The sequence below is a fragment of the Schistocerca americana genome, chromosome 1 (assembly GCF_021461395.2).
Source record: "Schistocerca americana isolate TAMUIC-IGC-003095 chromosome 1, iqSchAmer2.1, whole genome shotgun sequence".
Classification (NCBI taxonomy): Eukaryota; Metazoa; Arthropoda; class Insecta; order Orthoptera; family Acrididae; genus Schistocerca; species Schistocerca americana.
This window is the reverse complement of record NC_060119.1, coordinates 597,065,998-597,079,482: the sequence shown is the minus strand read 5'-3', so window position 1 is coordinate 597,079,482 and position 13,485 is coordinate 597,065,998. Positions and strand designations below refer to the sequence as shown.

General features: G+C 40.9%; 1 protein-coding gene across 1 annotated transcript in view; it reads left to right on the top strand.

Annotated features, from left to right (window-relative positions):
* LOC124606979 (splicing factor 3A subunit 3) overlaps positions 1-12,169 on the top strand; it is a 75,835-nt gene extending 63,666 nt beyond the window's left edge. Inside the window, exons 9-12 of the mRNA XM_047139121.1 lie at positions 728-911; positions 2,999-3,109; positions 3,191-3,281; positions 11,442-12,169. Of these exons, the coding sequence (XP_046995077.1) occupies positions 728-911; positions 2,999-3,109; positions 3,191-3,281; positions 11,442-11,575 (520 nt within the window). The 3' untranslated portion in view covers positions 11,576-12,169. The remainder of the gene's footprint in view (positions 1-727; positions 912-2,998; positions 3,110-3,190; positions 3,282-11,441) is intronic.
* Positions 12,170-13,485: the final 1,316 nt, after the last annotated feature.

Here is a 13,485-nt window from a genome sequence, read left to right as displayed (position 1 = left end):
AAATGTTATTGAAATGAACTGAAGAAAATTCATGTTTCCTAATTTTGTCATGGAAGTGTTTAATATCCATGAAAGTTCTTATCCAAATAATAAACAAGGAAAATAAAGCAAGACATTTTTGAAATCACAACCATACAGCCAATTTGCAGTAGACTTTTTTTTACTGAATTGATGATTTTTTTCATTTTAATTTGTCTGTGAAATTCATAAAGTAGGAGTCGGCCTAGCTAGCCTCTTGATTTCTAATTTTTCTTCAAAGTTGGGTAGACTAAAAGGTTCAGAGAGCAGGGAAATTACCAGATTCATTATTTAATGTGTTCACGTGTCACTCGAGCCTCAAAATTCATTCAGTTGCAGAGACAACACCCAAGAAATATTTACATTGCTCGTAGCTACATGCTGCTAAGCACTCTGCATACCCTGTCCCCTCCTGAGATACCTTAGTCCACATTTGCAAGTACAGTGCAACCCCAAGTCACTGTTGGCACATTTCCATCAGACTCAGCTGTGTTCTGCACTACCTCCCCACTTGTATATAAGGCTCAAAAAGCAAACACATTTTAACAAAATGTTTCATGGGGGTAGCACAAACCTCCAAATGTATATAGGAGCGACCCTGGACCAAATTATAGTGTTTCTGATTGTAAATGCTATTATTAAAAATGTGCTCATCACAGGATGCTTTCATTACTTAAATGAGGTTACCAATATTTCTTTGTCTCCCCAGGTTCACAGAGTTAGTTTCTGAACAACGAAATGCTACAAAAGAAAATGTTCAGCGCAAACAAGCTCGCACAGAAGGAGAACGTGATGATTCTGATGCAGAAGCAAGTGCAAGTGAATCTGAGGATGAGGATGATACTGATGTACCATACAATCCTAAGAATTTGCCACTGGGATGGGATGGAAAGGTGAGTAATTTCTAATTGGCATTCAAACATTTCAACAAGTTAGTCTTCTGCCGTTAATCCCTTTTCTGGAATTGAACTGTCTTCTGAAAGCTGCAGTTAAATAATTTTTGGTAAATGTTTACACATTTATGAAGCATAGGATATTTGATGATAGCCCAGTAAAATTCTGTCTTTGTTTGTGATATATCAAATTAACTATTGGAGATCTTAGTAATTTCAAGATTTTGGCACTTTACTGACAGAATCCTTTTGGCAAAGAGGCAGTCCTAAGTGGAGATGATTGGCAATGATTGGTGATTCAAGACAAAGCAAATAGAGCAAAACCCTGAAAAGAATGGATATGACTCAGAACAGCAAAGTATCCTGGAAGTTAGTCAAAAAACTTAACTGTACAATAGTCAAACAATTCCCTGCAGTAATACCCAGTCAAATTGGCCACCAATTCCTATGAAATGGAAAATCCAACAATAAATGTCAGAAAATAAAAATTATCTTGCCATAGCAAAGAATCAAATTAGTTCAAAATGTCATTTACTTTAAAAGAATCTAATTATGAGCTGAATTCAATGAAAAATAGGAAACCAACTATAGTTGAAGATATACACAATGAACGGGTCCCACAAATCATCCCACAAATACCAATTGTGACCAGCAATCAGATCTGCATCATCATGTTTCAGACATGAGGCTTGTCAACCAGCGAAATTGCGTGATGTGTGCACCATAGTCAAAACAATGTGGTGTAGACATGGTATCAGTTCCAGTTGATAGGTCGTGTATGCTGCACAGGCTGTAAAAGTTCGACAGGTGTACATGATGATATATCTATGATTTTTTAGTCAAAGGGATGGTGGGCTGAGTGTTCCTGAACTTAATTCCATGTTAGAAGAGGCTATAGGATGTCATTTATCACATCAAAATGTCAGAAAATAGCTGCATGATGCAAATCTCCATTCTTGACAACCATGGTGAGCACCATGTCATATACACCACCACCATGGACTCTGACCAGAATGAACTCCCCAGGATTGGCATTTGGTGTTACTTATGGACGAAACTCAGATCTGTTTGTATCTGGATAATCACAGGCAATGTGTTTGGAGAAACCCGGTAGTATCAGACACACACATGTGCAAGAAAGTGATGGTGGAGTTATGTTCTGGGATGGTAGTACATGATGCGGTGGTACACCTCTCATGGTTGTTGAGGGCAGTCTCACTGTTCTACAATACAAGGATGATATTCTGCAACTAATAACGAGACTGTACTACCAAAATTTTAGTTGCAATTCTAATCTTGATGGATTGTAACTCATTTGCTTGTCATACTGTTCTTGTGAATAGTTCTTTCAGCATATTCTAGCATCATCAGAATGGAGTGACCTGCCTGCTGCCCAAACATGATCGCAATTGAACATGTATGGTGTCAGTTGAAATAAGCTAATTTTGAAAATAACCATGTACTCAGCGCTACCTATGCAGAATCGCCATTGTGAAGATTAGGGTAATTTGGACCTTGGATGGCTTGATCTCATTTATAATATCCCATGATGGATTAAAGCGAGCACCCTGTGCCATGAATTTCGAAATGAGGGTGATGCAAAACTTTTGTTGATTGGTGTATAAGGAATGGAAAGTCCAGATTGTAATACCAACAGTAGTATGAAAATGCTACTCACCATAAAGATGACATATTAAGTTGCAGACAGGCACACTTACTTGTGCGAATGTGCGTGTTCTCATTTGTGAAGAAGGCTTTCGCCAAAATCTCAATGTGTAATATTCTTTTTGTGGTGTCTGTCTGCAACTCAGTGTGTCATCTTTACAGTAAGTAGCACTCTGTCCTTTTCATAACATTATTGGCGTATAACAAGTGACACAGCCCTGCAAGAACATTTATTATTCCTAACCTATTTCTGTGTCATAATAGGACATCAAATCTTTTACAGCCAAAAGCAGAAAATATGTCATTTGAAGAATGTGTAGAGGTTGTAGACTTGTATTACAGAAAGTTATCCATTTGAACTTTTGTTAGCATTATGTGTCAAGTATACTACAATTTTAAAGTGTTGTATAATTTAATTTCAGCCCATTCCTTACTGGCTGTACAAGCTTCATGGATTGAACATCAGTTACAATTGTGAAATATGTGGCAATTTTACCTACAAGGGGCCAAAAGCATTCCAGAGACACTTCGCCGTAAGTAAAGATTTAGTTTATAAAAATAAAAAAATATTCTTGTTTAACAAAATACATTGTCACATTATTATTTGTTTACAGGAGTGGCGCCATGCACACGGTATGAGATGTCTTGGAATTCCAAACACAGCCCATTTTGCAAATGTCACACAGATTGAAGATGCTTTGGCATGTAAGTATTTTCCTGTTATTATTTTCATACATCACTCCAGAAACATATCTCAACACATAGCTTGGTAATTATTTGTCAATAGAAATCTATTTGATTATTGTCAGCTTGGCTTCTCTACCCTATCCTTCAATATTCATGTTTCTTCTTTGACCATAAACAGTGCAAAGTGATACAAGTTAATATTGCACGATTTTATTTTCACAGTGCATGGGGATTGATTTGTAAAATTTGTAATTTCTCAAAGAGAGTGCCACACACCATTCTTAAATGAACACCTGAGGCATATTTTTTCAACGATGCATAATAGATTCCTTAGTTAAGGGATAACGTGTGTACCTCTTTCTTGTTACCTCAGCTGCCCCTGATTACTTCGTATGAAGCTACATAAAAGAAAAACATTTTCTGCTGTATACCATGCAGCATTGAACAACATAAAATCACAAATTTGAGGAGGAGTTGATATAAATGAGCAGTCAAAGCAGTGGATTGGAATGGCGGATAGAGATGTCGGAATACATCTTGATTTACGTTTTCCGCGATTTCCCTAAATTGCTTAAGGAAAATGTCAGAATGCTTCCTTTCAGACGTCATAGCATTTTCCTTTCTCATCCATCCTTATTCGAATGTATGCTCTGTCTCTAATGACTCATTGTCATTTCTAACTTTTACATACAGGATGTAGTTTATTTCTGAATAATAGGCATGAAATGTTTCAAGTATTGTGGAGTGAAATACCAGCCTCATGAAATGAATGTAATGTTTTATCAAAACTAATAATTGTTTGAAAGTATAATATGAATGGATAAAAAAAATTTACTCACTTAGCAGTGGCAGATTAAAAGCCATGAAAATTTGTTAACTTTCAGAGCCAGTGACTCCTTTTCCTGCTAGAAGGGTTAAAGGGAAAGGAAAAATTTGAAGTTTTATGATTTGTAGTATTTACATTTAATTATTTGGTTGTCAGGAATATTCCACCTTTGCTGGTACCGAGCGAGGTGACAGTGGTTAGCACACTGGACTCGCATTCGGGAGGATGACAGTTCAATCCCGTCTCCAGCCATCCTGATTTAGGTTTTCCGTGATTTCTCTGAATCATTTCAGGCAAATGCCGGGATGGTTCCTTTGAAAGGGCACGGCCGATTTCCTTCCCAGTCCTTCCCTAACTCGAGCTTGCGCTCCGTCTCTGATGACCTCGTTGTCGACAGGACGTTAAACACTAACCACCACCACCACCTTTGCTGGTAATATGTAAGATTTAATTTAACTAGTATTTTCCATGGTATCCAAGTATGCAGAAAATATTCCCTAGCACTAACCTATTTGTCTGAGCTAAAACTTAACAAACAGTTTATATGGTCCAGAGTGTGTAATATTTTCATTTATTTTTCAACTTTCTTCCATCTACTTACAAGATGTGGGAAAAAATCCTATTCACCAAAATTTAAGTTCATCAAACACTTTATGAGAAACACACATGGCATTTGCATAATGTTACTTACTTCTTATATAACAAAATGTACTGAAGTTAAGAATAGTACCTTCTGAAGTTGATAATTTTAATACAATGGGAAACAGCAGAAGTAGTCATAAACAGCATTCTAAAAATAGAAATACAGATGTAGCCTTATGGCAGAGAAAGGCTCAGATAAGTATCAAGAAAAATAATTGGCTGCCTCACTGGTGAACTAAAGGTGCCAGTAAATACAACAATTTTGCAAATAAATTAAAGTCATTGCATAGTAAGAACTCCTTCCATTCCATGGAGGAAATTTTGTATAGTTACTTAAGAGAGGGTGTTTTTTTTTTTTGGGGGGGGGGGGTTGAGATAACAAGAAGCAAGTTTAATAGTTATGTATGGATATACAACAAAGAAGGTTAACCAACTATGAATCGGAGGCTAATAACCATGGCCGCAATTACTTGTTCGTGATTCTCACAAGGGAAACTCACCTTCACAACCCACCTTCAGATCTAGTGGTAAGATGGCCCAGTGGACAGCCCGCCAAAAACTGAACACAGATCAAGCATGAAAACGGAAAGAAGGTGTACTGAACAGTGAAAAAAGAAGCAAAATAGAAACAGCAAATGGCCAGAGCTCAAGAAGTGCAACATCAAGCGAATCTAAATAGCCATGGCAGTGTATTATGTGGTCCTGCTGTTGGACTGCAAAGGGGAAGAGTCTTGTTTAAATAATAATTAATATTAACGAAGGTTAAGGCCAGGAGGGTTTTGGGACAGTAGGATATATTGTAGGGAGAGTTCCCACCTGTGCAATTCAGAATAGCTGGTGTTGGTGGGAAGGATCCATATGGCACAGGCTGTGAAGCCATCATTGCAATGAAGGATATCGTGTTGGGCAGCATGCTCAGCAACAGGGTGGTCCACTTGTTTCTTGGCCACAGTTTGTCAGTGGCCATTCACATGGACAGACAGCTGGTTGGTTGTCATGCCCACATAAAATGAAGCACAGTGGTTGCAACTTAGCTTGTAGATAACGTGACTGGTTTCAAAAGTAGCCCTGCCTTGGATGGAATAGATGGTGATTGTGACCGTAATGGAGTAGGTGGTGGTGGGAGGATGGATAGGACAGGTCTTGCATCTAAGTCATATTATGGGGATATGAGCCATGGGGTAAAGGGTCGGGAGCAGGGCTTGTGTAGGGATGGCCGAGTATATTGTATAGGTTTGGTCGGTGGCGGAGTACCACGGTGGAGTGGGTGGGAAGAAAGTGGGAAGCGCATTTTTCATTTCAGGGCAGGGCGAGAGACAGTCTGAACCCTGCCAGAGACTTTATTTCAGTTGCTCCAGTTCTGGGTGGTACTGAGTTAAAAGGGGAATGCTTCTTTGTGACCCGATGGTGAGACTTTAGAAGGTGGTGCGAGACTGGAAAGATAAGGTATGGGAGATTTGTTTTTGTGCAATGTTGGAAGGCTTCAGTGAGACCTTTGGAATATTTTGAGAGGGACCGCTTGTCACTCACTGCAGATACGACAAACACCGGTGGCTAGGCTGTATGGAAAGGGCTTCTTGGTATGGAACAAGTGGCAGTTATTGATGTGGAGGTATTGCTGGTGGTTAGTAGGTTTGATATGGACAAAGGTGCTGATGTAGCCATCTTCGAGGTGGCTTGTAGGGTTTAATAGGACCAGTTGAAGCAAATGGGGGAGAAGCTGTTGAGGTTCTGGAGGAACGTGGATAGGTTGTCCTCACCCTCGATCCAGATCACAAAGATATCACAGTGAATCTGAACCAAGTGAGGGGGTTTAGGATTTTGGGTTCTTAGGAAGGATTCCTGTAGATGTCCTATGAATAGGTGGACATAGGCTGGTGCCATACAGGTACCCATAGCTGTTCCCCTGATTTGTTTGTAGGTAACGCCTTTAAAGGAGAATTAACTGTAGATGAGGATATAGTTGGTCATGGCGACTAGGAAGGTGGTAGTGTTCAATAGCAGTAAGGCCATGGGCATTAGGGATGTTAGTGTAAAGGGTGATGGCATCAATAGTGACGAGCTGGGCACTGTGTGGGAAAGGGATAGGAACTGTGGAGAGTCAGTGGAGGAAATGGTTGATATCTTTTATATGGGAATGTAGGTTCTGGGTAATTTATAGAAGTTGTTGGTCCACAAGAGCAGAGATAAACTCAGTGGAGGCATAGTAACTGACCACAGTGGGGCATCCTGGGTGGTTGGGTTTATGGACTTTAGGAACCATATAGAAAGTAGGAGTGCCAGAAAAGTTTTTTTGTGCCTACCTGCGACTCAGTATCTCCTCTATATGCTGAGTAGCTACTTTCCTTTTCATAATATTGTTACATTCTGTCCTGGATTTTCCATTGTTTGGTTTTTGCCTTGCAGTTTTTCTTCGATCCTAACCCAGTAATGTTTTCCTTTGTTACTATTTTCTAATGCGTTACTGTACTCAGTGTCCATCTTTCTTTCTCTTCTTTCCTGTATTTCTCTTGTCACCTTACAAACCGTACTGCATGCTCTACATATGAGCCATACTGTATCAACTGTCTCGCCCACGCATGACAGACGGCTACAAGACCATGCTGATTGTTGATGCAGCATCTTGTGTCCCACATTACTCCCGCCGATATCAATTATATTATAACTATAAATTGATCACTCTCCCTGTTTCACTCTCCCATATTTTCACATGTTATTTCCTGCACCTTTCCCATGGCACACCATCTTTTATCTCACCCTAAGAATCCCTCCCCAAGCCCCACTCTTTCTTCGTTCTATCCCTGTTCGCACCAAGTAATTCCACCTCATTCAGTCATATCTGTCATCCCCCTTCTTCCACCCTTAGACCTGCTACCCGCAGTAAAATTTCGTATCTCTTCTTTGATCTCATTGTGACTTCACACCAATTTTAGTGAGTTTTCACCTTTCGCTATCATTGATTCCCTTTAGATTTCATCTTGTTGCCCTCTTTTTCATCCATTTCATCCTTCTAGTGATTTTTGCAATGTATTTGGGTGTATTTTTCCAATTTTTTTGGACATAATCACACATTATTTATGTAACTTTTACATTTTTTCCGCCACCATGGGTCCTTGCTCCTTCCATCTGCATCAATACAGAAAGGTTTCCTTATCCCTAGTGAGAATCCTGTCCCACATGCTATTTGTGTTGTTGTTTCACTTGTGAAATCCCCCCCAAATGGCCTTACCCTCAAATTACCCATCTCCTTCCACTGTGACCTCCATCTGTTCAGATTGCACCAGTCCTTAGCCCTCACCAACATAGTCCTGCAAAAACCATATCAACCAAACCTAAACCTCCTCTCCATCTGCAAAATTCTCCTGCTATGCAATTCAAAATTCCTGGAATCCTTAACACACATTGAAACTCTTGCCCTCCAGGAACTACAGCAACAAGTATGTCACCTCAAAAACCTGTTCTCCCGGCTCACTTCTTACTCCCCCCTTAGAGTACCACTGTCCACCACCTCTACAACCACCTCCAAACCTCCCCCACATCCCCTCATAGCTGACAAACCCTTTATTGCAGACCTGCTACGTTTATCCCACCCTCCAAAACTCCCTCCCTCCACCTCGCTGAATCCAGAACCTAAACAGACCCGAAATATAGACGTGAACCTTTCCTCTAGAAGCCGTAGCCCTACAGAAATATCAGTCTTTTCCGAAGGCCTCACATTTTGCCCCACTTCCAATTTAATAATTCAGGACTTGTTAAACATCTTCCCTTCTCCCGGTCCTTACAATCAAAACAGTTTTTTGCCACCAACCCTACCAATGAGACTCGACCAGAGACCAATGTTGAACCCTGCCTGTGATCCACCCCCACTGCCCTCAAATCACCCCCTGTTAACTTTCCAGAATTTCTTAATCGCGAACCTTGCCTCACCATCATTCCCCAAATCCCTCAACGTGCAAACTAACCATACATTTGCAGAAAGAATCCCAATCCAATCCCTAAAAGCTGATCCCAACCTAATAATCCTGGCTACTGACAAAGGCTCCACCACAGTTATGTTTAACCACAAGGATTACCTGGCAGAAGGACTCCGCCAGCTGTCAGATGTATCCACCTACAAATTTTGCCACAGTGACCCCATTCCAGAAATCCAGCAGGATCTCTAGTCACTCCTCAAATCCCTAGGCCCATCCCAGAACCTCTCCCTGGAGTCCCTCTCTCTGTTTACCTGTAACATTCCCCATACTCCCCCCATGCTTCCTAAAGTCCATAAACCCAACCAGCCAAAATGCCCCATTGTGGCCGGTTACTGTGCACCCAATGAGAGAATCTCTGCTCTCGTAGATGAATACCTTCAGCCTATTATCCAGAACCTATCTCTTATTTAAAAGATACCAACTCTTTCTTCCACCGACTCTCCAAGTTCCTGTCCCTTTACGACATGGTCCCCTGCTCGTCACTATTGATGCCACCTCCCTTTACACTAACACCCCTAATGCCTAAGGCCTTACCGCTATTGAACACTACCTTTCCCTACTCCTGACGGATTCCAAACCAACAATCTCCTTCCTAGTCACCAAGACTTAACTATACCCTCACCCACAATACTTTCTCCTTTGAAGGCATTATCTACAAACTAATCTGGGATATGGCTATGAGCACCCACATGGCACCATCCTATGTCCACCTATCCATGTGCCATCTTAATTCTTCCTAAATACCCAGAATCCTAAGCACCTCACGTGGTTCAGATTCATACAATCTGGATTGAAGGTGAGGACACCCTATCCACATTCCTCCAGAACCTCAGCAGCATCTCCCCCATTTGCTTCACCTGGTCCTGCAAGACCCAACAATCCACCTTCCTAGATGTTGACCTCCACCTCGAAGATGACCACATCAGTACCTCTGACCGTATCAAACCCACTAACCACGAGCAATACCTACACTTCGACAGCTGCCACTTGTTCCATACCAAGAAGCCCCTTCCATACAGCCTAACCATGGCCATCGCATCTGCAGTGATGTGCTGTCGCTCTCAAAATGTACCGAGAGTCTCTCTGAAGCCTTCACAGACTGTAATTATCCTCCCAACATTGTACAAAAACAAATCTCCTGTGCCTTATCTTTCCGTTCTCCCAGCGCCTCCCAAAGTCTCACCATCTGGCCACTGAAGAGCATTCCCCTTGTAACTCAGGACCACCCAGGACTGGAGCAACTGAATTACATTCTCCTCCAGGGTTTCGACTACCTCTCGTCATGCCCTGAAATGAGAAATGTACTGCTCCTATCCTTCACACCCCTCCCACAATGATATTCTGCCATCCACCGAACCTACACAATATACTTGTCCATCCCTACACAACCCCTTCTCTGAACCCCTTACCTCATGGCTCAAATCCCTGTGATAGACCTAGATGCAAGACCTGTCCCCTCCATCTTCCCATCACCACCTACTCCAGTCCGTTCACAAACATCACCTATCCCATCAAAGGCAGGGCTATCTGTGAAACCAGTCCTGTGATCTACGAGCTAAGCAACCACTGTGCTGCATTCTATTGGCTGTGACAATCAACAAGCTGTCTGTCTGCACGAATGACCACTGACAAACTGTGGCCAAGAAACAAGTGGACCACCCTGTTGCATAGCACGCTGCCCAACATGACGTCCTTCATTTCAGGGACTGCTTCACAGCCTGTGCCAAATGGATCCTTCCCACCAACACCAGCTTTTCTGAATTGCGCAGTTGGGAACTTTCCCAGCAATATTTCCTACATTCCCGTAACCCTCCTGGCCTCAACCTTTGTTAGTCATTGTCCTCACCCATCCAGCCCCTTCCTTGTTCCCATTTCAGTACTACACAACCCTTCCCAACAACGCATCCAGTCTTTTTACTTCTCTCCTTTCCCGCAACTCTTCTTCCCCCATCCCTTACTCTCGGCATATCCTCCCAACTCCCCCTAGCTACCTTACCCTCTATCCACCTCGTCCCTGCGCGCTCCCCAGGAACACTTCATTGTCCCTCACCCCTTCCCTTCTATCCCTCCCCTTTTCTGTCCCAGCCTCCTCCTTGTCCCCACTCAGTTGGCACTCCCATCACACACTGCTGCTGCTGCTGCTCCTGCTCGCGGTGCGGCTGCAACTCAGCATCTCCGCTATTATGATGAATAGCTACTCCACTTTTCTATTTGTTCTATTGTTATTATTATTATTACTACTACTACTACTACTACTACTACTACTGTGTAATTTGTAAACCAGTACTAATGAATGTTACAGGGTCACACTGCACTTGGGCAATCATTATGTCCAGTTGTTTTCCATTGATCTTTTGCTTAATACTAGTACACATTTGGCCTTTCCTCAGTCAGCTGCAGATAGGATGAGAGAGGTTAAAATCCTGTCTGACCTAATCATAAGTAACTTTAGAGGTATCCAAAGATGCTTCATTCTCTCACCCCTCTCTGACTGAAGGAATGCTCTCTCTCGCTCTCGCTCTTTTTCAACTGGAGAAAACAGAAATATGTTTGTCATTGTATTTTGTCATTTGTAGTACTTCTGACATTGTTTCCTTCAGTAGTTTTCTTTACTATAGATACTGTGTGATGATCAAAACTTCAGCAAACATTTTCAGTGTATGTAAGGGATTGTAGCTGAAGGTTTTTTTGAAGTTGTTTTATAGTTTCAAGTGGTTGTTTTATTTATATTTTCAGTGTGGGAGAAGCTTAAAACACAGAAGCAGAGTGAGCGCTGGCAACCTGAACAGGAAGAGGAATATGAAGATTCACTTGGAAATGTTGTTAACAAGAAAACCTTTGAGGATTTAAAAAGACAGGGCCTTCTCTGATATGGTTTATTATCATTGTGTGTGCATGTGTTTGGCATGTACGTGCAAGGTTTTAAATATTGATGGAAAATATAATGTTAGAAAGAAAGCATGGTGGACTTATTGTTTGTGAGAACTGTCAGTTCTTATCAACATGAAATTCCATGTTCTAGCTCAGCATTTAGTTGTGACGTACTGAGTACTGTGTTAAATTTTGTCAAATAAGTGTCACAGCTTTTGTTTTTAAATGTAGCTCAGCTGTCAACATCTGCATTATTGCGATTTCCTTTTTATTTTCTCCAGTGTACAAAATATTTTTTGTTTGTGTGTACCCTTTTTTAATGTAATGTGCAATTTGCAGTCTTTGCCCTATATGACATGTGTTTACATTGCTGTACAGTAATTTCTTCTGGCTTTCACATAAAAACTGTTCATACAATAATACTGTGTTATTTTGTTATTTAAATATGAGAGTGAAGACCTGTTGGTTGAAAATAAGATGTAATGGTATAGGCACAATTAGTGTGGTTAGATTAGTCATTCCTGAGTTTATGGATTGTTACAAGCTGGCTAATAAGGTGGAAGATCTTTCAATTTTTTCCAGAGAAAAGTATGTGGGAAGTTTTCCATGGAATATAATTTAATTTTCTGGTTGAAAGGTTTGTGGCTCCAGAATAATCTTGAGATGGAAATAACAAAAGTTTTATACATGTCATTGAAAGAGTGTAAATGCTTTCGATGACAGCTGAGACCATCTTATATACGAAGACAATAATGATGGTGAAGAGGAAGAAGAAGAAGAAAGTTCAGATGACTGTTTTCAGGGATTTTATATGTCAGCTTGGTTTTGTAAACTAGGAATGTTTTTAGTCTGGCTTTACAGTAATAATGGTAGAAATGTTATTTTTTTAAAAATGCTGAAAAATTAAGGTGCACCATACAGTCTGCAGCTTGTTATAGGCCATAAAATACAATAAGTTGTTTGTATGCTGTGATTGAAATAGAAAAATGGTTTCTTCCCATCATTCATTAGATGTAAATCCACCTGGATACTGAAACCAACATTGTGGATAGTGGATCTTTAATGTAAAGCACAATTTTATTTCTGTTGTTGGCTTACTTTATCATCTTGCAGCCATGGTTATTATCTGACTGACAGGAGGGTTCTGTAGATTTTTTAATGAACTTTCATGGCATAATTCCTTATGCGAATTTTATGTATTTAAATAGATTGATATATTTCAGTTGAAGCACAGCATCATGTTATCTCTGAAACAAGAAAATTACATTAACAGGCATATTCTCTTGAGCTATCAGAACCTTTATCATTCTTTCCTATCCACATTTGTGACTCTTTTCAATTTCTATATATCATCCAGGTGTTCTGTCGAGTTGCTGTTTCCATTTTATGCACAATGGACGACCAACTAAGCCTTCTTCTTCATGACTGAATACCTGAAAGCATACTGTACAGGTGCTGACAGATTGAGTACGGGAGTCCTTTATTTTCAATAAAAGAAAAGGGAATTTTTTTTTAAATGCGTGGCCTATGGATGGCAATGGATCTTCACAAATCCGTGCACGGGCCCTGGGTTGGCGACACATCAGATTTTTCCAGTATGTGCCGCTATCCCACGGCTTCTTCACGTGCTCAACAAACAGACAACCTTTCTGCTGACGGGGTGACGCTTAGGGAAGCGTCACTTGCCTAGGCAGAGCTCCTACAGCAGCCAATCAGAAAGGTCCAGAAGATCACGTGTAAGCGCCCACCACGCCGAGCTGCGTGAACCACCAACCCTCGCCCCCGACAAAGGTAATGAAACCGGTGTATAAAAAACAGCAGAAAGATGAGGTGGCAAATATTTTGCTAGAGGGTAAACTCAGGGGTGGAACAATTAGAGTGTTAGTAGATACGGGAGCACAAATTAGCG